The sequence below is a fragment of the Onychostruthus taczanowskii genome, unplaced genomic scaffold (genome assembly GCF_017590055.1).
Source record: "Onychostruthus taczanowskii isolate IOZ18803 unplaced genomic scaffold, ASM1759005v1 scaffold77, whole genome shotgun sequence".
Lineage (NCBI taxonomy): Eukaryota > Metazoa > Chordata > Aves > Passeriformes > Passeridae > Onychostruthus > Onychostruthus taczanowskii.
Window position 1 is genome coordinate 3,915,316 of NW_024505561.1, and position 22,304 is coordinate 3,937,619.

Sequence of the window (22,304 nt, forward strand, 5' to 3'; positions counted from 1 at the left end):
TTAGATGCCAGCTAGTTAAAATGCTGTAAACAGAGCCAAAGGAACCAGTGAACCAGGAAACTAATCATGAAGTAACACCATGAGTAACATTTTGTAATAAACAGATGTGTCCTTAGACTACTGTGGCCAAAAGCTGAATATTTTTGGTTTTTATGGTTTGTGGTGTTTAGCCAGTGAGTTTCAGTTTTTCTTTGGCATTGATGAGAGATGAATGTGTGAAACAAATTCTGTGGAATTTTGTCCCTACAGCTACCTGAGGAGGAAGTTCTCCAGGCTCCAAGAATCTGCCCCTTTCTTCCTCTTTCTTCTTTACAAAGTGCTCCACTATCTTTGTGGTGGCTGCTGCTGATTCTGCAGTAACAAACGTCTTGTCCACTAGAAATTTGAATAACTGAAAGATGGCAAATAAAATCAGTATTAATATCAGTTTGCATTTGTAAGAACTGCAAAGAAATCAAATTATTGGAGGATTACACCTGGAGATGACATGTTGGTTTGTGATGTGAAAAGCTCAGTCTGAAGGTGCCCAGCCCATCTCTCCTCCATTTTTGTGTCCTCTCATACACATTGGAATGGCATATATAATAACTACAGTGTGGGTGGTGTTTGCCCATTAAGGTGCAAAACTTCATTTTTATGAGCCAAGTGAAAATAGAGCAAGCAGAGGCTCCAATTCCATAGCTTTACTGTACTGTAATTATGGAGATGTGCAGTTACCTGAGGATTTACTGCAGCTGAGTTTTGTATTAGTCTGACTCTGCTATAAGAGAAAGCTTAACCAAGCAGTAGTGAAAATAGCCTCATCATAAAACTTCTCATTAGCTTTGCTAGATAATATTTTTCTTTTTTCTTCTACAGCATTTAACTGTTAAAGTGGAGTATTTAGTATTTACTGTTCACCTAAATTTTACTGTTGACTGTTTCTACTGAATTTGATTTTTGGGCATTGGAAGAGAGTTTAAGGTGTAACAAGAGCAGTCCTTCTGCTTCTGCCTATTTTAGAAAATATTTTGACATAAACCAGTTTGTCATGATTAGAAATCCAAGACCACGGTTACAATAACAAATCCATGTTTCAAATATAGAAAACTGCAGTTTTCTTTTGGAGACCATGCCAGAAATTCAAGCAAATGAGAGGGTTATTAAACCCCTTCTCTTTGCACTCTTTGCCTCACTAATTGTTTACTGTGTTGATTTTTGGTTAGCAAAGAAATTCCTAAAAGAATTGTTGTTGAAGTTTGTCATAGTTGATTGGGGGGGGTGGGAAGTTTGACTTTTCAGCTGCATTTTTTTTCAGTGCAGTAAGATACCTGAAGTAAAAACTACCCTATTTTAAAATCATGCTGTTTGAAAAAAGGTGCCACCACCACCACCAAAACTGACCAAAGCGTAAAAGTGTACATCAGAGACTGTGGAAGGCAGCCGCTGGCATTAAGGGAATACAGCTTATGTGGTGAGTGTAAAAGCAGTCCACTAAAATCTTGAAAGAAAAGAACACTAAATAGTCTCATTGTACACACACAGCAGATGATCAATCGCCTGTTTTTACGGCAGCATAAGAGACTTATTCTGTTCCTGCTTCTGGCCTCAGTCCGCCCTTTGATGGTATGTGCACAGTCTGTGCAAAAGCATGTGGGATACGTGCCAGGAGTGGAGCCCTCAACTACATTCAAATGGAAAATATCTTCAAAGGAACGAGGTGCCTTTAGGTTATCATAAAAATCTGCCTCTTCTGCAGCCTCTTTTCAAATGGGATGCATACCTGGTGGCTGCAGGTCCACTGCTTGAAAGCAGTGGTGGGAGTGTGTGGCTGCTCTGTTCAAAGGTGTCACTTCAGTGCTGTTCTTTGGCCCGGTATGTAGGAGGGATGAATCACACTTCTTCAAGCAACACTTCTCAACTACCCACTCTAAGCTGAACAGCCAGGTAAAAACTAGTAAGCCCAGGTGTAAGAGCTATCTTGGTGGTCTAATGCTATTTTTATAGTCATCTAATCCTTCCTGTAGGATTAACACCTACGCTTCAAAAGGGAGGAGAGGAGAAGAAGGGCACAGGGTCTTCAAGTGTCTTGGCAGTATTAGGTCCAGAGCAACAACACTCAGACCAGTTCTTCTTGCCTTTAATCCCACCTTTCGGGAAATAGACTTTTGCTAAACGTGAATTACGCATTTCATTTTAGGCCAGTAAGGAGAACTATTTAAAATATGAAATTTGTCTTCAGATGCTGACAGCACTGTTCTCCTGTGACTAGTTTTTGAGCCTTCTTTGAAGTATAAATTTCTGACAGAGTTATTTGTTTAACAACCCTGTGCTCAGTCTCATCTGTGAGGTTATTTTTATACTATTTGCTTATCATGAACAGTTCTTGGTTGGTTTTCTTTCATTTCAAAACTGTAGATACGTACATACTTTTTAACAGTTTCAAATAACTGAGAAAGTTGTACAATTAAGAGCGTGGAGTTGTTATTTTTAGTAGTGATTACAACAGTGTATGACTTCAGAAATAGTAATGAAGTTACCGAGTGAAGTTTTCACAATCATGCCGTTCAATGCCGTTGTTAAACTGGAGTATAAAAATAATTTGGCAATCTCATAAAAGGCTGATCTGATAAAAGGCTGATCAGTAGAAGGGATTTTTTTTGGTCATTAACCCTGAAAGACCAAATACATTTTAAACCTTGTGCTTAACGTTTGTGCCATATAGTACCTGAGTGTATGTAAAATATTTAGCATGATCAAATTTCACATTACATTTTAGACCATTTGAGCACCCAGAATGTGATAGGAAGAGGGCGTCTGTGGAAGAAACACCTGCCTTTATGCGGTGGCAGGTGTGAATTATAAATGTACCTTTTTCTTTAAGATGACCATAAAGGAATTATTTTCTCTCCTATGAGCAAAAGCAAGTACAAGCGAGTGTAATTAAAACCCAAAACAACACAAACTTCTTTCTGACCCATTCGCAGTAGTTTTGAAGAAGAGAAGGAGAACAGAGTAGTCTGTGTTTCCACATGAAACTATTTCTTACTTCAACGAGAAATTGGACGTACATTTTTCAATGTTCAGAAGAAAGAGTTTATTTTATTTGGTTCTTTTAAGCTGGTATTGCTGCTCCGTAATGTAAAAACAAACAAATAAACAAAAACCTTTCAATCAAAGATCTTGTTCAGACTGGGATTGGAGATTATTTCGCTGAACAGATAAAACATGGTAAAACCTCTATTTGACCATAAACGTATATACTTATTTTTTGGTACATAATTAGTGAAATAATTGCTGAATTAACTGTGGGAGGTGGTGTAATATGTCCTAACCTGCTTCTTTTAAAGCTTTGGAAATCTTGTATGATGGCCATCAGGTACAGCCATGTACTTTCTGGGGGTTTTAAAAACAAAATGGATTGCAGTCTGTGTCAAAGAATGGTCTAAACAAGTATGTAGAGGGATATTTTTTTTAAAGGATTGGTGTTTGCTAGAACAGGGAAGAATTGTTGAATCTGTTAAAATATTCACCATTAGAAGATCATAAGCAATATACTGTTTTGAATTTGGTGGAAGTAGAGTGAGGCTGAATTGAGTAGAACTGAGATAATGAGGAGACAGCAAAATATTGAATATATAATGTGTAATGCCGGCTAGTTTGACTGGGTACCTGTATAGCTAGCAGCTAAATGTGATGATGCACATTATTCATAATTTAGAACTTGACGTTCCCTAAAAATGTAAAGCTACTTTTAAAATGTGATTTCACAGAGCTAAATGAAAGACCGGTTCAAAATGCATTAAGGAATAATAATGTGTAGCTGGAACTCAGTGATCTTCTTCTTTTGTGGTAATGAAATTCTAATATTATTTTGGTGTAAGTAAATGCCACATCAGGAGAAAAATAGTAATTCTCTGGTATATCAGTCTGGCTGGGGCTCGCGTCATCTCAGATGGTTCAAACAGATGTCAGGGTAAAAGATACAGCTGTATTGCTCAGGAGAAGTTCCCTGCCAGTGTGCTCAGATGGCTCATTTGGGGTGGGAAGAGTTGCTCCCTGGAGCTGCAGTATTTTTTCATTGATTGTACAGGAGCCTGGCTGTCAACAGAAGCAGGAGCAGGGGACTGCCACCTGCTGCAGGTGCTTCCCAGCTCCTGGGACTGCGTGTGACCTTCCCCCAGCTGTATTCCATCAGGACACCATGTCCTCCTGGTTCCTTTCCCTTGCTGCCTCACAGGGTGGTGGTGTCTGTGGCAGCAAGTGGTCTGGAGGTATACTCTTGCCACCAGCCTTCATTGCTTCCATGCTTCTGTGTCAGTGACCCCCATGGAGCAGACTGGTGCCAGCATGGAGCAGGGAAAGCAGCCGGGCTCTGGCTTATGCAGATGCTGCCATGGGGCTGTGGAGCAGGAGCCAGTGAAGCTTGCCTAGAACTTGCTGTGTGAGACATGGCAGTAGGGCCATGCTTCATGGTTGGAAAATGCCTTCCAGTTCTGTGGAAAAGTTGTGTTTTCTCCAAGGCCGTGTAACCACGCTGAAGTCAGGCACAACTGTTGACTTCAGATGATGTCATTGGTGTGGCGCACTCATTCCTGAATGCTCCCTCTGTAAGCTCGTGTTTACTGTGCACTCAGTGACTCCTGGTTTGCTTCCATACTCAGTGGACTGAGCTTTTAATTTATTGTGTTTAAATTTTTTAGTAGGGATGTCATGGAACTACACTGAATCAAGATCTCTCTGAAACCTTATGCGTTCCTGCTTTTGTGGATATTGCACTTCTCCTTCTGGTTCTGCAAGACCAGAGTTTCATCAGACTCTAAATCTCAGCAGATTTTATATGTGCAGCATTTCCTTTGAGGGAACTGTCAGATTTTATTTTGATATACACTGATCAAAGATAAGATGAGTTTAGAATAATAATATTTACAAATACTAGAGTAAGAAGCATTTGATTTTATTGAGGCATACTCCAGAGAAAATGCCAAGTGACATAAATACAGCAAGACTGCTGTTTAATTGTTTAAATGCCTATAAGAAAAAAGCCTTTATGAAAATACTCAGCAGGTTTTGATCAGAAGCTTTTACTCATGGTCTGAGATCAGACAGCTGTGCTCTTCTCAGCTAACCTTGAGTGGTGTGGTAATGCAGGTGGGCTCTCTGCCTTTTCCCCTGTTAGTCAAAAATCTCCACTCAGAAACACTTTCTTTTCCTGTGAGGAAAAATGAAGTTTAGTCTTTCTCAGACAGAAGTCCATCAAATACTTTAGCTAGAGATATGTACACGCTGACTTGTATTTTACCATTCCTCTGGTTGTGCAGAGGAGTAGGAAGGCTTCTTGCTGTGAGGATGACTGGTAAACACATTCTTCCTCTCTCTAGCAGCTCCAGCCAAGCTGTGAAAACCTGAGACTACTCTGAAAGCAGGAGTATTTACTTCTAAAATGATCTGTAGGTGTGTTTTCAGAGCAGTAAATAATATCATTCTTACACTCAGTCTAATGTGTTTAATGTTCTTGTGTTGCCTCCAGTGAAGTGTCCTTAGCAGGAAGCCCTTTCATTGGGACGGTGCGTGTTTTTTGTGCCTGTGTACAGTGATGGCTGGAGTGGAAGGTGTGGGAAGCTTTCTGTTAGAGCTGACATACAAGGCACAATGGTCAGTTCAGGCTGGGTGGTGAGCACTGGGAATGCTTTTGCTTTAATGAAGCTGGAGAACGTGGAGTGTATTCAAATATACTTGCACTTGAGACTTACTTTGGATGCCATTGTGTCAGATCAAAAGTGCTCTATCTGTAAAAACAGAAGTCTTTCTTCCCCTTCCTTCTTTGCATCCTCTTGGCATTTTACTCTGAATTACTTCAGTTACTGCAAGGTTATGGTGAATGCTTAAAAAAATTATTACTTTTATCAGTGATTGTTCTTTATGGGTTTTTTTTTGACAGTATTCATGAGGCTAATGTTTGCTACAACAAATACTAACAAACAGTTAATAGCTTGAGTGAATATTGCTTCCTGGTGGCTCAGGAGCACTGGGAATATGTTGGGCAAAAACCTGTTCAGCAGGTTTTTGGAGAAGTGAGCTTGGCTCTTCCCTTCAGACTTTCAAAACCAGCCAGCATTGAAGGGTTCAGTCATTGTGTCCTGCATGACCAGGGTGACAGTGCTGCTCTGGTGGCACATACATCCTAGAAAATGTGCTTTCCGTAGAAAAACATCATCACTTCAATTTCTCTGGTGTAAGCCTGACTACTGCTTATGTACTTTTCATGGGCCATATTAGAGAATGTTAGATAAATTACCTTTGGAAAGATGCTTTTCCCACCTTGGGTATTACCCTAGGTGGAAAAAGCCTGTCTTTATTTTTTGATATCCCAGTGATATTTTTTGGTATCCCAGTGAAACAGAGACCAGACTGCATTATGATGCTTTTGGAAGGGGGTGGGATTGAGCAGCTGCCCACTCTCAAGTAGGCTGTTGGTCTGGGCATTGCCTGGAGATGCCAGGGCCTGGGTTCAAGCTGGTCTTTCCACCTGTAATGGTTGTCTTTTCTTCACTTGGTTACTACTGTTTCATTTTACTCTGTTATTTACTGGGCTGAAAGGGAGGGAGCCAATCTATAGGTAGAGTGCAAGTCCAGGATGTGATTGTTCTCTTGTAACAGAAGGGTTTGTGCAATTTAATGGGTTATTATTTGTTCTGAAGTGAGTGTAGACCTATGTTTCAGTGCTTCTTGAGTTAAAATAGGTGCATTTGTCCAAGGAACAAAAATATTTGATTTCAGTGATTGGCCTTTTTATACAGAGATGGATTTTTGCTGAAGACTTGCTGGTGAACTGTAATTTGTAGTATTTTCTGCAGGTGTGGATTTAATGGATGGGCTGATGAAAAGAATCCTTACAATCAGCAGAGTAGTGGCTCTAGGAGCTAATATTGGGCTCGAACATCTGGTCTTTATAGAGGGAAGGCTTTCAGTGTGTTTGACTCCTCTGAATTACTTGCCAGCTGTGCCAGGGTAGCACAGGCAGGCCTGGAGCAGCCTCAGTGCCTCCCAGCAGGCAGCTTGGGATAAGCCCATATGAAGTCAGAACCCAGGGCTTGAGCCTGTTGCATATCAAGCAGCACCCAGCAAACCCTCAGTCCTTGGTGTTTTATGTGACAGGTGAACATCCTGGTTTCATTGTGTTGTACGCAGACGTACACGCACCACCTGACATCACTTGAAGGGCCATGGGATCAAATAAAAATTCATAGCAGAAATTAGCCTTGGTAGACATAAGAAAACTGTATCCCAAGTCCCCCTCTTCTATTCACAGTACTTTTCCCTCAAAAAATAAAAATGCACTAAAGATGGATTCGGAGCTGCCACACATGGATGGATGGATGGATATTAGTCTTTAGCTTTAAAACTAATTTAATTATTGTCAACTGCCCTTGGGTATGGTTGTAATACCCACTGGTTTTGTAAACAGTTTTGGCAGTGTTGTTTGCTGAATAATTTCTTAGCATAATAATTTTTCTGCCACTAATTAAAAGCATCTTTGTAACCCTAGGTTTTGTTTTCTTCTTACAGCAAAGAGCTCCAGGGAAAGTTTTGCATGATGCTGTTTGCAGCCACCTCAACCTTGTTGAAGGCGACTATTTTGGCCTTGAATTTCCAGATCATAAAAAGATGATGGTATGTAAAAGGATTTGTTTTCAGCTGGTTTTCATCTCCATGCACACTGTTTTCTCTCCTGCTCCTTACTTGTAAGATATATTTAATCCTCAGTCTTCAAAAGGGAAGGGACTTCTAAAAAATAATCGTTCTTGCCTAGTGGAGTTGAAGAAATGTTTTTAAAACCTGATTATTCCTGTAAAATTTTATCTGCATTGAAAGTAATGGCTAATTCAGACACAAGTTGGGAAAGTGTTTTGTTTTTCTAAGTTGCTGTGCAGAAGCCAAAGGCTGGACTGTTACAGAGCCTCAACTCTTGATTTTATAGTCCTGCTTGATTTGGAGTGCAGAAATAAACTTTCTTTGCTGATAGAAAACTTGCAATGATTGTGTCATGAAAAACATTATGGAGTAAGAAAAGGGTTAGATAAAATATTGCAAGGTTAATAAAAAGGAAAGCAATTCCAAGAACGCCCCCAGAAATGGATGGGTGTCCTTTCTGGGGAGCTCTGTGGTACAGGCGGTGTCCTGGTCCTGACACTCAGGAATCTGAGATCAGTTCAGGCATTGCACTGCCCATATAATGTACCAGAGAAAGCCATAGGCTGATGACTTCTTAGTCTTTAATGACTTTCTTTTTGAAGTTTGTTTTATTTTAGACTTACCATGTAACCTACTAGCATGGGTGCTAGTTACCTGGATTGCTTTCCTAGTACATTATGATGTACATTGGATTTCATGCCTGTTAGGTGAATTTTGCACCAGTAGCCTGGATGACCTAAAAGAGAGGATTTTGGCCAGTTGATAAATAAAAACAAAACACATCTGTGTTCTTTCCATCTAGCTAAAATATGCATAAGGAGCAATATTTCTTGGTGAAATTAACAGTAGGAATCTTGTCTGTCATGCCTTAGTGCAGGTGTTAGACAATAGACATTAAAACAGAGTGCTAGTGATCATAGTGTTCTAGGCTAACTATAGTTAAGCAGGATGCTTTTTTAAATGGATGTCAATCTTTAGAAGGGATCTGCTTCACAGTGTGCTGCTGGAATTACAATGAAGCACACTTCACTAGAAGGGTTAGCATTCTGCCAGATACCTTTGGCTAATGCTTGAGGTAACTTGAGAGCTTAATGTAACTTCACTCAGCAGTGGAACTGTGCAGTACCATTGCAGCAGAGGGTCCATGTAGCTGTGTTAATAATGGCATTCTGGAATTATTGATGTGTGTATGTAAAACTGAAACAAATCCTAACATCTTTTGTGTATACAGTTGCCTTTTAGTTTTTTAGAAAATAGAGAAGGTCATTTGATCCACCTTCTCTACTTCACAGGTCATTAAGTTTTAAATAGATGACTGTCTGCATTTTGCTCAGAGACCTGAAGTAAACTAACAGTTTCCAGTCTTGTGAAAACAAAGTGGTTTATTTGCTGGAGGCAGAACACAGGAGAGATTGAGGTGCTGCTGCTGCCTGAGGCCCTCACGGTGGCAGGAATTGACTGGCTGCAAATAGGTCCAGACAATCACAGTGGGGGATGCAGGGCTCTGAGGAAGAGGAAGGTGGACAAACCCCCTGAAGCATAGTGCCAGTTTGACCTGAAGGAAAATGCTTCCATGCACTGAGCATGGTAACTCATCTGGCCCCTGCTCTTGCAAAGGGAAGTACCAGCCAAATATCTGAGAGCACCAGTCCGTGTTCTTGCTGGTTGGTCCAGTCTTTGCTTCTGAAAAATGGGGAGCTCCACAAACCTTGCCCATATCTAGTCAGCTGTGCCCCAAGAATGGTGAAATTCAGTGGAATTAATGCCTTCAACCACCCAAAAGCAACTCACAGAAACTCTGAAGCAGAAGATTTGATTATGAATTGCTGTTTCAATGCGGAGCAGCACTCCGAGAGTATTATTTACCCTTAAATTATTGTAACCAGTTTATATGATTCAATTGAGGTGAATGTTCCCATGGGGTTTAAAAATTTCTGAGCTTCATAAAGGCCATAATGTAGAACTCAAGCATTGTGCAAGTAAAAAAACCTGTAGTTAATGGTATGTCTGAGAAATAAGCCACACATGCATATTTTATATTCCTATCATCTGAAGAGAAGGAGTTGCTTTTCCAGTGTAGAGTGAAATGTAAAAGGAAAAATAAATATTTAGAGCATATTGTTTGGATGTAATCATATGCATGTGAAGTCATATATTCACAATTTGGCTGTGTTTATTTCAACATGCAAGGCTCCAGATCTCATATCTGCCATATTGACAGTGGTATGTCAAATTGCCTGGGAGCTCTGCACATTCAAGCATGCCATGCTTGGAGCAGACAAGATCTGCATGGGAGAGGATTGTGGAGGGTCTGAGTGCTCCACTTCTTGCTGGGACAAAGAGAAAAACGAGGCACTGTGGCCAAGCCTGGGGTTTCACAGAGTTTCATCACACTTGATGTCTGCCCCAGTTCTCCAGCTGCTGAAATCTGGTCACCATCATGGAATGCCAGCCTTTGTTTAACAAATAAATAATCTAGCCTTGTAGTTCTGGGGAAAATGAAAAACATTAATCTTAATTAAGTCCTTGCATTAGTTTTCCTTTCTGGTTTATAAACCAGTGTCAGATTGATGGTGTTCAGGTACAGTGTGGGAGCTGCACGATGCAGGTTTGATTGCTTGGGTTTGGCCGTAGTGATGACATTGTCATTTTGCCCCACCTTTCTCACTACATGCATTCAGTACATGGATTTGCACTATCCAGCAGTCTTTTTAAGGATGTTATGACTTGCTTGTAGGATGGCTGGGAAAGTAGAGAGAGGAATGGTGCACTTGTGTGCTCATGCTGTACCAGAACTACCTCTGTGGAGAAGAGAGGGGGTTTTTGTGGTTTTGTTTTTTTGTTTTGTTTTGTTTTTGGTTTTATTTTGGTTTGGTTTGTTTTTTTTTTGGTGGGTGTTTTGTGGGTTTGTTTGTTGTTTGGGGGTTTTTGTGTTTTGTTTCTTTGTTTTTGGCATCAAGTAAAAGACATTATTCTCATAATCTTGTAAATTGGCTATTTCGTATTCAAGGTTTCTTTTTCCCCTCTCATTATACTTGGCAAAGTCCCTGACCTTTGTTGCAGATTATGTACATGCAAACTTTCTGAAACAAAACAATTATAAGTTGTTCAAGTGTCAAAGTGTGTCAGGACCAGTTTAAAATGTGATAAAAACTGTATTGCTGTTCTTGGATAACCAAGTTTCTTTAACCTCTGAAACAAAAGAAAAAGACTTTACTAGGCTGAGAAACATAAGAAGAATTCCATTGAGTAACATTGGTGCGTGGGAAAGGGCAGGGCTGTGAGGTCTCTGCTAATTGGAATCCCTCATATTAGTAATAATAAAAATGGCACATGGCATTGGAGCAGTTACAGCAGTGATACAGGCCTGCTCCTGTCTGGCTTCTCTGGTGATTTTGGGATGGATACTTTGAGTATGTTTCAGTCTCTGCATAATCTAAAATTATGAAAGGTCAAAGAAGTAATAATTCTAATACCTACTCTTTTTCTAGAGGAAGACTCAGTTAATTTGGTTTTTAATGGCTTTAACCTTTGTGATGGTTGTAGCGTGTTCTTCCACAAGTTCCAGATGTCTTCAAGGGAGGCCCTGTGCAGTTTAGTGAGATAACAAAATATAAATCATGTGCATGGGTGATTACCCATGGACTATGAGCTGTCTCAGGACCTGTGAATCATCCGGCTTTTTACTTTCTGCGTGATTGTCCCTTGGCTTTTTTGTAACATTTTGCCCCAGCCTTTCTAGCTTGAGACTGCAGGATGAGGGGATAGGCTTTCAAAACTGTATTTCCACCCACTGCTTCACTTTTGGAAGCTGAAGGGAGACCCCCACACTGTCCTGGAAAATTAGTTGTCAGGTGAACCACACACAGAAGTTACACCGTCCCCCGTTAAGAATGCCTGGGCCTGAATTTCACAGGTTTATAGAAAAGAGAAAATGTTTCACAGCTCAAAAGTAAGCTTTCTCCCACCCATGCCTTGTCCTGTTTTCTGCTTCACACCTGTGATCTGAGAGGACATTCCTCCTGCAGGTGGTGGGAGGGAGGCTCCTTTACCTCCATGGAGCCCAGCAACAGAGCTCCACATTTATGGCCAGGCCTCATACTGGGGCTCCTGCTGGGTCCCCCATACCAGTAGGCTGCTGCCATCTCATTTCTCCATTTGTCCAGCATTCCCAGCCTCAAAGGCAAGCACCAGCTCCATTCACTTCCCTTTCTCAAGATCATTTAGGGTTTGGAACTCAATGACAATATAGGACTGTCTTTTCCTAAACTCCTCATTGGGAGTTGTTCTTTCCACAAAATTAATGGCTCCTGACCGCATGTGCTGGGATTGTTGGTGTCTAGGACAAGTGAGGGGGAGATTACCTTGCTGTTTTCCAGCTCTCTGAATCTCTACTGTTTTGATGGCTGTGCCCATTCATAGTGCTATTTCCTGAGCATCTCCCAGAATTTTGGGGAGAAACCCCACCCTGTATAATTAAGGAACGCATAATGACCACACTGCAAAAAATAAATAGTTAACTGATAATCTAGGTATTGCAATTAAAAATGCTCCTCTGGTAGTTTGTTTAGATATGATAACACCACCTTCTTTTGTTTTCAGGTGTGGCTCGATCTTTTGAAGCCTGTTATGAAACAGATTAGAAGTAAGTACTTCCTTGTTGACATTTCTTTACTCAGTCTGAGACTACTTGAATAAATTAGGACTCTCTTGGTTGCAATCTTTATATTCTCAACCTTCTGCACTAAATGTTGCTGGAATTATTTTCTGATTCTGGCCTGTCCTTAAAAGACGTACCTGTGAAGTTATGTCACATGAGCATATGAAGGGCTGACCCCATCCCATGGGAGGCTGGGGTTTAGTCAGTCACTGGGAGAGGCACTGGTGGCAATGGAGGGAACACCTTTGTACAGAAAAAGAGTGCAGTGAAAGAAGGACTAAAGGAACATTGCTGGTTGGTAGTAGCAGGAATCAGAATAGAAGGAAGACTACAGGAAGGCTTTATTACTGGGAAGGAGCTGGCCAGATGTATTACAGCTGTGTGGACACTGCTGCAGAACCTAGGACTTTTGGAGACAAGGAGGAGGAAAGAGTTGGGATGGGGGAAGCTACAGTGGGTGGTAGGAAAGAGCAGGAAATTGTAGATAGCCACCAGCTCTAGAAGGAGTAGAAGTGAACAGGAAAGGTTCTGATTATTTTGTTTCTCTGTCAACTGTCAGCCAAGTTCTTAATATATGGAGCTTTGCCATTGAGATTTTTTTCTATGTGCTTTTCTGGTCATATTAGTCTGAGTGTATGCTCTGGCAGCTCTCCCTCTCACAAGACAGGGATGCATTGGTCCTTTTGTCACTGGTCGTACTTGTAAGAATTGGAACAAATGTGCTGATCTTAAAACAGAAATAGTAATTTGCTAGTGGACTTCAAAAGTAGACTGTATTTTAGCTCCCTCCTGTTCTGAAGCAAGGAAAGTAGATACACATATATTTTATTGGATCAACTGATGCAATTGCTAAAAACATACTTGGTTTTGGCAGAGTAGCCCTTGACCAAGTTACTGTTCTCTTTTATTGTGTGTAAATTTTATTGGGCAGTCTCCAAATATCCTGCATACTAACAAAGGACACAAGGTTAACATGTCTGTATGCACTGCAGGTTATGTGAATCATCCCTTGTACATCATTGTGCATATTTGTCCAGCATGTTATTGATGTTTGTTAACTTCCTTTGACATTTTCCCTAGGACCGAAGCACGTTGTTGTAAAATTTGTGGTAAAATTCTTCCCACCCGACCACGCTCAGCTGCAGGAGGAACTGACAAGGTTAGTAGCTGGGTGACTATTTCTTCTTGTTAAATATCTGATGGATAGAGGGAAGAAAATGGAATTTGAGATGACTGGGTGAGGATTGATGACAGCCTCTTACTTTTAGCTTGGTGTCCCAGCCTTGAATGCACCTGAAAAAACAGGCCCTAAGATTCAGCTGCAGTTTGTGCTGGGAGGTTCTGCAAAGTGCAGGAGTCCTTTGCATCCTGGGATATGGAGTCCTGGGAGAGCTTTACTAACCCCAGGAGAAGTCAGTTTCTCTGTTTGGCATGATCAAGTCATGTATGAGCACCCTGGGGTCCCCCTCTGCCAAGGGACACGTGTGACTCTGCACCCCTGTTTGGGAGAGAGCTGTTTTGTGTGAATTGCTGATTTGCAGCAGCATTGGACCTTGTCTATATAGCCAACACAAATGCCAAAGGTTTGCACAGGTGGAAGTGTGACTTTGGAGATGGAGAAATGAAAAGAGAAGGAATAAAATCAAAAATAAGAATGTAGAGAAAGATACACACATATGCAGAGTACCTTAATACTAATGTTTAAATGCTTTTCAGTGCATTTCAAAAACTTCATTTAAAGCTTTGAAATTCACACTGTATTGGCACAAAAACTCCTATTTCTCTGTGAGTAAATATGTGTATGAGGGACCCATTAAGGTTTTTTTTTTTTTAAAGCAGGTCCTTCATTTATGGTCAGAAACATTGCTTTGTTGTGGTATTTCTTCATTGCAAATTTTTGCTCTTTTTCTGGTCTACAAAATTATTAGCTTCTAATTACATGTTTCGATTCTGATTCAGAATATTCACTATTAGATTTTATTTTCAATCTTCTCAAAAGACAAATTCCTCTTTTGCAGAGAGCTCTGGTGTCCTTATGACTTGCATTATAAAGAACAAGTCTACTTTTGTGATGTTCACTGTTCATCTTTGTTGTGTTTTATTTTGGCAATAGAGCATTGGAATAGAAAAAAAAAAACAATTGATACTGCTTGAAATGGCCTGAAAAGAGACAATATCTTTGTTGTGTTTTATTTTGGAAATAGAGCATTGGAATAGAAAAAAAACCAATTGATACTGCTTGAAATGGCCTGAAAAGAGAAAACAAGTAGAAATGTGGGGTAGGAAGAAGTATTTACTTGGTAAAGACTAAAGAATAAAAGAAAGTAAAAAGAATAAAGGGGTGAATGAAAACTCACAGTGTGATGTTATTAATGAAACATTTCTTTTTCTGAACAGATACTCTGCATATCTGTTTCTTACTATGTGAACTGAAAACCAATTTTTGGTGATCTCTGTCTGTACCTGGAGATGTGTCTCTTAATCCTAATGACTTTTTTTTGTTAGATTTTAAATATGTATGCTAAGGGACTTGAATATATATACATAGCACTGTGTAGGATGTGAAAGCATATCCATGGGGAACTGCTTCATCACTTGAAGAAGAAGACACTGTAACATTTTTGTGTTATGTTCCTCTACCAGGGTGAATTCTGTATGGGTATACAGATGTCTGCAGGTTTCTGAAGGATGTTATGTAGATCTGCTGTTTTATTTCAGTATGTACACACAAAGCACTTTTCCATACTCTTCAGATCAGCTTGCCCTTCTCATTTAGCGTACCTACATCTTCTCATTCAGAAACCCACTGTTCAAATGAGAGCTTTTGTCTAAATCTATAAAATCTAGTCTTACTAAAATTGAGATCCTAGTATGAGTTCTCCAGAGGAGCTGCAGTCTTTGGAAGGCTTGTTAAGGTGTGTCTCACCACTTCAGGTTTCATACCAGCTGTAGGAAAAATGCCCATTGCTAGCTCTTCTCTTTTTGAGGGAAGAATTGGATACTGAGTGGAACTAAGCCAATTTCTGTTGAAGCTAGAAGGAATTTAAATGATGGAATAATGTCTTGGACTTCTGTTGTCTCTGCATTTAAGCTGGCGTTGTAGAATTGCCCTGCATGGCTGAAGTGGTTTGGAGGCAATGTTAGAAAGGGCTGGTACATGGACAGTGCAGATATTAGAGCCACAAATGTATCAGAGCTAGCTAGAATAGTTTGATTAAGATTTTGTGCTTCATTCCCAAGTGAATGCCAAGGTGGAAGTTTAGAGTTCACTTTGTATACTACAAGAACCAACTGATAACTCTGAACCACTGGTTTATCTGTCATTTCTTCATGGTTAGAAGCAGCTGCATTATCTCTTGCTGAATACTTAATAGCTGTCACGTTTTCTAGCACTGTCATATCTCGTTGCTCTGGTTCCAAATGGATGGAGGAAGAGAGAAAAAGAGAGATTATCTTGGTTCTTCAAGGCAGCCGCCATCTACAGCTCTAATGGCAGTAAAACAGTATCTGTTGTGTTTTATTTACCCTCTAAACTTAGGTAATTCAGATCACTTCTGTAGATTCTAAAGTGTGAAGGGAAGGTGCAGTCAAAGCCAGCGTTGGGATACTTTCCCCTCTTTCCCTCCTGCTTTGTGTAACCCTCTGTTCACTTTTGTTTTGCAGGTACCTATTTGCATTGCAAGTGAAGCAGGACCTGGCACAGGGAAGGCTAACATGTAATGATACCAGCACTGCCCTCCTAATCTCACATATAGTACAATGTAAGTTCCCTTTTTTCTTCTTTACAGACAGATAAACAGGATGCTTCCTTGGACATGCTTTGCAGGGTTACCTGTTAGTAGCAGCTTTAGGGGTAGGTTTAAGCCATATTGACAATTTATTGTAGCTCTGTGTAATAGCATTCAAATACAGATAATTTACTGTTTCAAACAAAGAAGAGTTTCTGGTTACTGGATTTGAAGTTTTAAAGCAATTGATAGGCTGCCAAAGATAATTTAAAAATTCGACTTTGCAGGCAGTGGCAAACACGTTGAATTCTGCTGAAATCCTGTTTTATTATACTTTGCATAATGTCAGTAGGGTATTCAAATTCCTGGGGATCTGTATGCTGTCTAGAGAATGTAGTAAGTAAACATGCTTAGAATGCCAGACTAAATCACAGTCCTAAGAGGAAACTGATAGGGAAGAAAAGAAAACAATAGATTTTAAGCCCCCTTTTTTTTTTTTTTTTTTTAATTGCAAAGTATGCACAATAACACTGTCCAGTAGAATCATGCATTATTTTTGTTCATGGCATCAAAGCTTCTTTTAGCTTCCACATCACTTGAAAAACAGTATATGTTCTCCCTTTCAAGACTTTATGGATACTCATCTTGAGAATAACATTAGGAAAAAACCACTTAGCAGCAAGTATAATGGTTGTAATAGGCATTGTTTTGCATGGTCCTTGTACCATTCCATATTGTGTGCTTGCACTGTAATGCCACTGTGTGGAAAGTACAGTCAACAAAGACATTTGGAAGCTCTTTGGAGGTGAGCAGAAAAATCTCATGGTTTTCTGTCATAGTCTGTTGAAGTGTTAGGGCAATTTCTCACCAATTGCTGTTGGAAAGGCAGGTATTTTATGGTTCTGTTTGCTATGGTCATCATTGACCAGTGGGACTGAGTAGCAGTAAGATGCTGTGAAATTCTATAGTCCTTATACCATTTTAAAATTGAGTATTTTGGCAACACAGACTTAAAAAAAATAAAATCCTTCACTAGTGAGGTTCTTGTCTCTTGTTTTTTCCTTCTACAGTGTCCAACAGTCCAGCTGTATTTCTTTTCTTGGTTGAGCTAGTTCTAGTTTTCTTTAATTTCAGGCAATTTAAAAAATCTTGATCATTTGGGGAAATTGAGTCTCATTTGCTAAGCTGCATTCTAGGAGGCTGAGTTTTCCTACTAAATGTCTGTGCACCAAAGGAAGATGTTGAGGAGCAGACACCCTCATGCATGTGTCTCTTTTCATTTGACATATTGATTTATGATCATGTTTGCTAGAAAACTCTGCTAGAAGTTTGCTGTTGTCCTTTTTATTTGTCCATTTTGTGTCTCATGAACATTTTTCTGTGAAAATTTGCTCTGTTAAGACTCTATAGCTGTATCTTACTTGCATGGCTGTCTTTATTTTGTCTCTAGCTTATTTTTCAATAAATAAGCAAAAGAAATATTATGTATTTGTCTGCAATAAAAATCAGAGTAAACAGATGATAGGAGTAATGGTATCAAAAGGGAAAGATTGAGAATGCAGGTTAGTTATTGCATGTCTTACTAATGCTGTGCTAGTGAGTGGTTTCCATGGGGAATATCTGATTCCAGGAGGCCCATATATTATGTACGTAAGCTTATGTCAATGTTCTATACTGTTACTTATCATAAAATCACAATATTACAGCAAATAGGTTTCTGCTAAATTAGCATGTATATTACAGAATGATTTTTTTTTTTATTTGAAACATTCAATTTAAAATTACTTTAAAAGCATTGTAAAAAGTGTTAGAAGTGAGAGGACACTTGGATACTGCAAACGATGCACTGCAGTGACTATTTGAAGATGGACTGACCATGAACCAGAGAGTGCCCAGGTGGCCAAGAAGGCCAGTGTCATTTTGGCCTGTATCAGCAATAGTGTGGCAAGCAGAACCAGGGCTGTCATTGTCTGTCCCCCTGTACTCAGCACTGGTGAGGCCGCACCTCGAATCCTGTGTCCAGTTTTGTGTCCCTCAAAACACTCGGTGCTAGAGTGTGTCCAGAGAAGGGCAAGGAAGCCGGGGAAGGTTCTGGAGCAAAGGTGTTATTAGGAGCAGCTGAGGGAGCTGAGGTGGCTTAGCCTGGCAAAAAGGAGGACTGGGGGGCCTTATCATTGTCTAGAATTGCCTGACAGGAGCCAGGTGGAGGTCATCCTCTTCTCCCAGGTAACAAGTGACAGAAGAAGAGGAAATGGCCTCACATTGTACCAGGGAAGCTTTAGATTGGATACTAGGAAAATTTCTTCATGGAAATAAAAAATACAAGCATTGGAATCGGCTTGTCCAGGAAGTGGTAGAGTCACCATCCCTGGAAGTATTTAAGAGATGTGTAGATGTGGCACTCAGGGACGTGATCACTGGTGGACCTGGCAGTGCTGGGTTAACAGTTGGACTTGGTGGTCTTAGAGGTATTTCCCAAATTAAGCAATTCCGTAATTCTGTCATAAAAGGAAAAGAGCTGAAATACAAAGCATCAGATTATCGGAAGTGCTAATGCAGACAGAATACAGCATGTACTTGCCAGGTAAGAGAAAAACCATCAGCAGTGGAAATAAGTCTTTGGCTAAATCACATGAAGAGATTTTAAAGAACAGTTACACGTGAGGCTGACAATATTTGCAGTATAATTCCCTCTCATTCTCAGTTGAGTGCTACTAGAAAGTTATTTAAGGTAGAAAAGGAGAGTAAGGCAGTAAGTAAAAGCTTGTTGAGTATGAGGTCAGAGAGAACAAATTCAGAAGCAACTTGAAAGCCAGGAAGAAAATTTTGATAGTGGATTTGCAGTTGAAAAATGGTGAGAACATTTTAAAAATAATGTAGAGTTGAAGAAAGTGTCTTCTGTACTGTTGACTCTGAAGAAAGCCCTGCAGGAGGTGTGTTAAGCTCATCTGTGTACACAGACATGGCGGTTTTGAACTTCATTTTGAAGAATCCAAGCCCATGTTATTTGAGGTGTTGCAAACTTAGGTGGGTTTATGGCTTCATTAAAAAACAGAAACTTGCCATTTATTTGAGGTAGGATTAAAAACCTTGAAGATTTTTGAGACTGGGATGAGTAAAACTGGAAGCAGAGAGCTGTTTCTGATGTGGGGACAAACAGGACAAATGTAAAAAGGGAAATTCTCAAAGGTTGTGTAGTATTTCTCCATTTTAAGGAATGATTGAGAGCAGATGGGGTGAATGAGGGGGTGTAAATTAGACAGTGTCAGTTTTCAACTCTTTTCCACCTCTGACCTTCAAAGTAAAAAATGTCATCATGTGTCTGAAGGCAGTTTGGGTCAAAAAAGCTACTGCTCTGTCATTCACAGATGCTTTGGTTCCTCATTTTCTGTGCCTGCACAGGCTATTGCTTCCCCTGTGCATTTAATGTACATCTGATCCCAGTTTGTCAGAAATACAGTGTTTTAAATGTGATCTCACACCTTTCCTTTTCTAAACAGACTTAGTTTGAGCAGAACTGGATCAAGGGTTCATTTACATGGGTGGAACTGAAGGTGAAGCAGGTGTATCTCAGCGTGGGTCTGTCATATCCTGGGTCAAGTGTGCAGCAACATGTCTGACTGCATTCTGCATTTAATTTGAGGGCACTGTATTTTAATTTCCCTGACGTTACCAAGGTAGCAGCCTTTGTTGCAGTGATATTGCTATTACTCCATCAGGTTTGCAGGCAGAATCTGCTATGCCTGTTCAGTGAAAAAACTAATAGCAAGATTTTCAGAGACATTCCAAGAATAGCAGGCAACAAGATAGTAATTTGGCACCCACAGATAGATTGCCTACCCCCTCACCCCCACACCTGCCAAAAAAAGGAAATTTCACTGAATGGACTGCAAAATGGAAGGTGGGTGTGCCATACTGTTGCACACACAGTGTTGAATAACTGCAGCAGATGGGAGCAGCTTGGAGGAGGAGGGAGACAGAATGTGTCTCAAACTGCTGCAGAATTAGAGGAAGACAAATGTTTCATAGTCCCATGAGGTGGATTACAAACTAGTGTTCAAACAAGCAAACAGAACCATCTCTCTGACTTTCTCTCAAAGGTTACCATGTGGGACATGTGCTTGTCTGCTCCATGGAGAGGCACCTGAGCCCCATGAGAGAGTGTGAGAGAGATGGATGAGTTCTGCTCCGTTAGTGCTGCCCTCCCTGTACCCCTGCCCTTATCCCCCACACAAGCCAAGGTAGCACTGATGGCTTCAGCTCTTCAGCTGGCATCCAACAACTTACTTAGTTGTGGTAGATGGGAGAAATCCTGGGGTTTCTTCTCACATATCAAATACTAACACAGAGGAGAAGAGAGTAACGTGTGGAAGATAATGTAGTGGGAATCTGAATCGTAAAACCATGGCACAGGTTGCAAGGAACTATGTTCGCTTCTCTGCCCTCTTCCCAGCTGCCAGAGTCTTCTGGATTGACCAGATTATTCAGATGTAATGTGATGCTTTAATAGGCTCCTCTTAAAACTCTCCACAGCTGAGATTGGGGATTTTGATGAAACCATAGATCGTGAACACTTAGCGAAGAACAAGTATATACCTCATCAAGAAGCACTAGAAGACAAAATCATGGAATTTCACCGCAACCACATGTAAGACTTTTTTGGTTTTGTTATTTGCCTTCTTTTCCTGTAGAGTAGTTCTAATGGTAAGTATATGCTAGATCTGAAGTACAAAAGAGCTTTGGACATCTAAGTTTCTTGAAGGTTGCTTCTCAAAAACTGTTAAAGCCTATGAACTTCCTGAAGGTTACTCCTACCTTTTTCCCATCATCATAACAAGATGTTTAAAGCACAGTTGATTCGATATTCATTCAAGCGTGCTGTTATTTTACAGTCTATTTCATACAAAATGCTTTACTGCTGATTTTGTGCATGCAGGTATGATTGCAAATCACAACTGATCAGTCAGGCACTCCTGACAGTAGTCCTTTGGTTTCAAGGACACTGAATGTTGCCTTTCAACCTTTCCATGCTGTATTTTGAGAAAGGTTGGAGAAGGGGGTTTAGTGATAGTTTTAGGAAAAGCACAGACTACTTGCAGAATTATGAGGGAAAAGAATTCAAGATGATGATACAAATTAGTATCCTAGTGTCTGGAGAAAAGACCTGTACTAGGAAGATGGTGAACAGGAGTACCAATAAGGCTTAGAAAAGTATTTTTTTGATGTCAAGAACACTTCCAGATGTGAACAGTTTAATTTTTGAGCTAGGTTGAGTAATAGATGAGTGGTAGTGATTTCTATGGCAGTAATAATCAAAGCTTTGCATAATTTCATCACAATTAATGATTCTAATGCTTATGGCTTCACAGTATTTATGGTAAGGTTTTCATGCCTTCTGTTTTACTTCATTTTGGTATTACAGTCGCTTTTACAATGAATAGCATCATTACATGCTTCCATTCATGATTTTTTTAGGAATATGGCATATTTTCTAGTGGGAAAAACAAAGGGAGGTAGTAAATTCTGTTAGAGTTAATGGTTTAAAATCTAGCTGTATCAGGTGCCTCAGAATTGGAGCAATCAAAATTTAAAATTTTGATTGTAAAATCTGTGTATTTTGACTGTAAAATCTGTGTATTCTTTGATATTTGTTTAGAGTAAGTTGTTGTTCTAGCTGATAAAACTCTGGGGATGTAGAAAAACTGTACAGATATTACACCTCTGACAGTTTTCAGTCTCTTTGATCAAATGTCTCTTTGTTCTCTGGAGGACCTCTTGATCTCTATTAAAAGGTGTGACAAGCTTTTGAGTGTTCTGTGTTTTCTTTCTCAAGGGGACAGACACCAGCAGAGTCTGACTTCCAGCTTTTGGAGATTGCCCGTCGGCTGGAGATGTACGGGATACGCTTGCATCCAGCCAAGGACAGGGAGGGGACGAAAATCAACCTGGCTGTTGCCAACACAGGCATTCTGGTGTTTCAGGTTAGAGTGTGATTTTGTACTTCATAAAGCAGAGAGATTTCTGACAGCAGTAAGAATTCAGGAACTCAGCCATGTCTACAAGTATTCAGCTGGGAAAAGGCAGGAACTTCCAAAATTATTCTAAGAATTATCTTAAAACTGTTATAGCTGCATTGGGTCCTTTCCTTCCAGGACCTCCTACCTTATGTGAGTGCACAGTGTAGAGCTCCATCTGCATCCACAACGTGCTATTCAGGATGCAAACTGAGCTCTGGCTCACAA

General features: G+C 40.1%; 1 protein-coding gene across 6 annotated transcripts in view; it reads left to right on the forward strand.

The window, feature by feature from the left end:
* The window catches only part of FARP1 (FERM, ARH/RhoGEF and pleckstrin domain protein 1), a 201,328-nt gene that overhangs the window by 125,326 nt on the left and 53,698 nt on the right, over nucleotides 1–22,304 (forward strand). For all 6 annotated transcript variants that reach the window (XR_005954037.1, XM_041423353.1, XM_041423349.1 and 3 more), the window contains 6 exons: nucleotides 7,549–7,653; nucleotides 12,277–12,319; nucleotides 13,415–13,493; nucleotides 15,998–16,095; nucleotides 20,596–20,710; nucleotides 21,896–22,043. Coding sequence is in view for 5 of the 6 variants with exons in the window: in XM_041423353.1 (XP_041279287.1) it covers nucleotides 7,549–7,653; nucleotides 12,277–12,319; nucleotides 13,415–13,493; nucleotides 15,998–16,095; nucleotides 20,596–20,710; nucleotides 21,896–22,043 (588 nt within the window). In the remaining variant the exon portion in view is untranslated. The remainder of the gene's footprint in view (nucleotides 1–7,548; nucleotides 7,654–12,276; nucleotides 12,320–13,414; nucleotides 13,494–15,997; nucleotides 16,096–20,595; nucleotides 20,711–21,895; nucleotides 22,044–22,304) is intronic.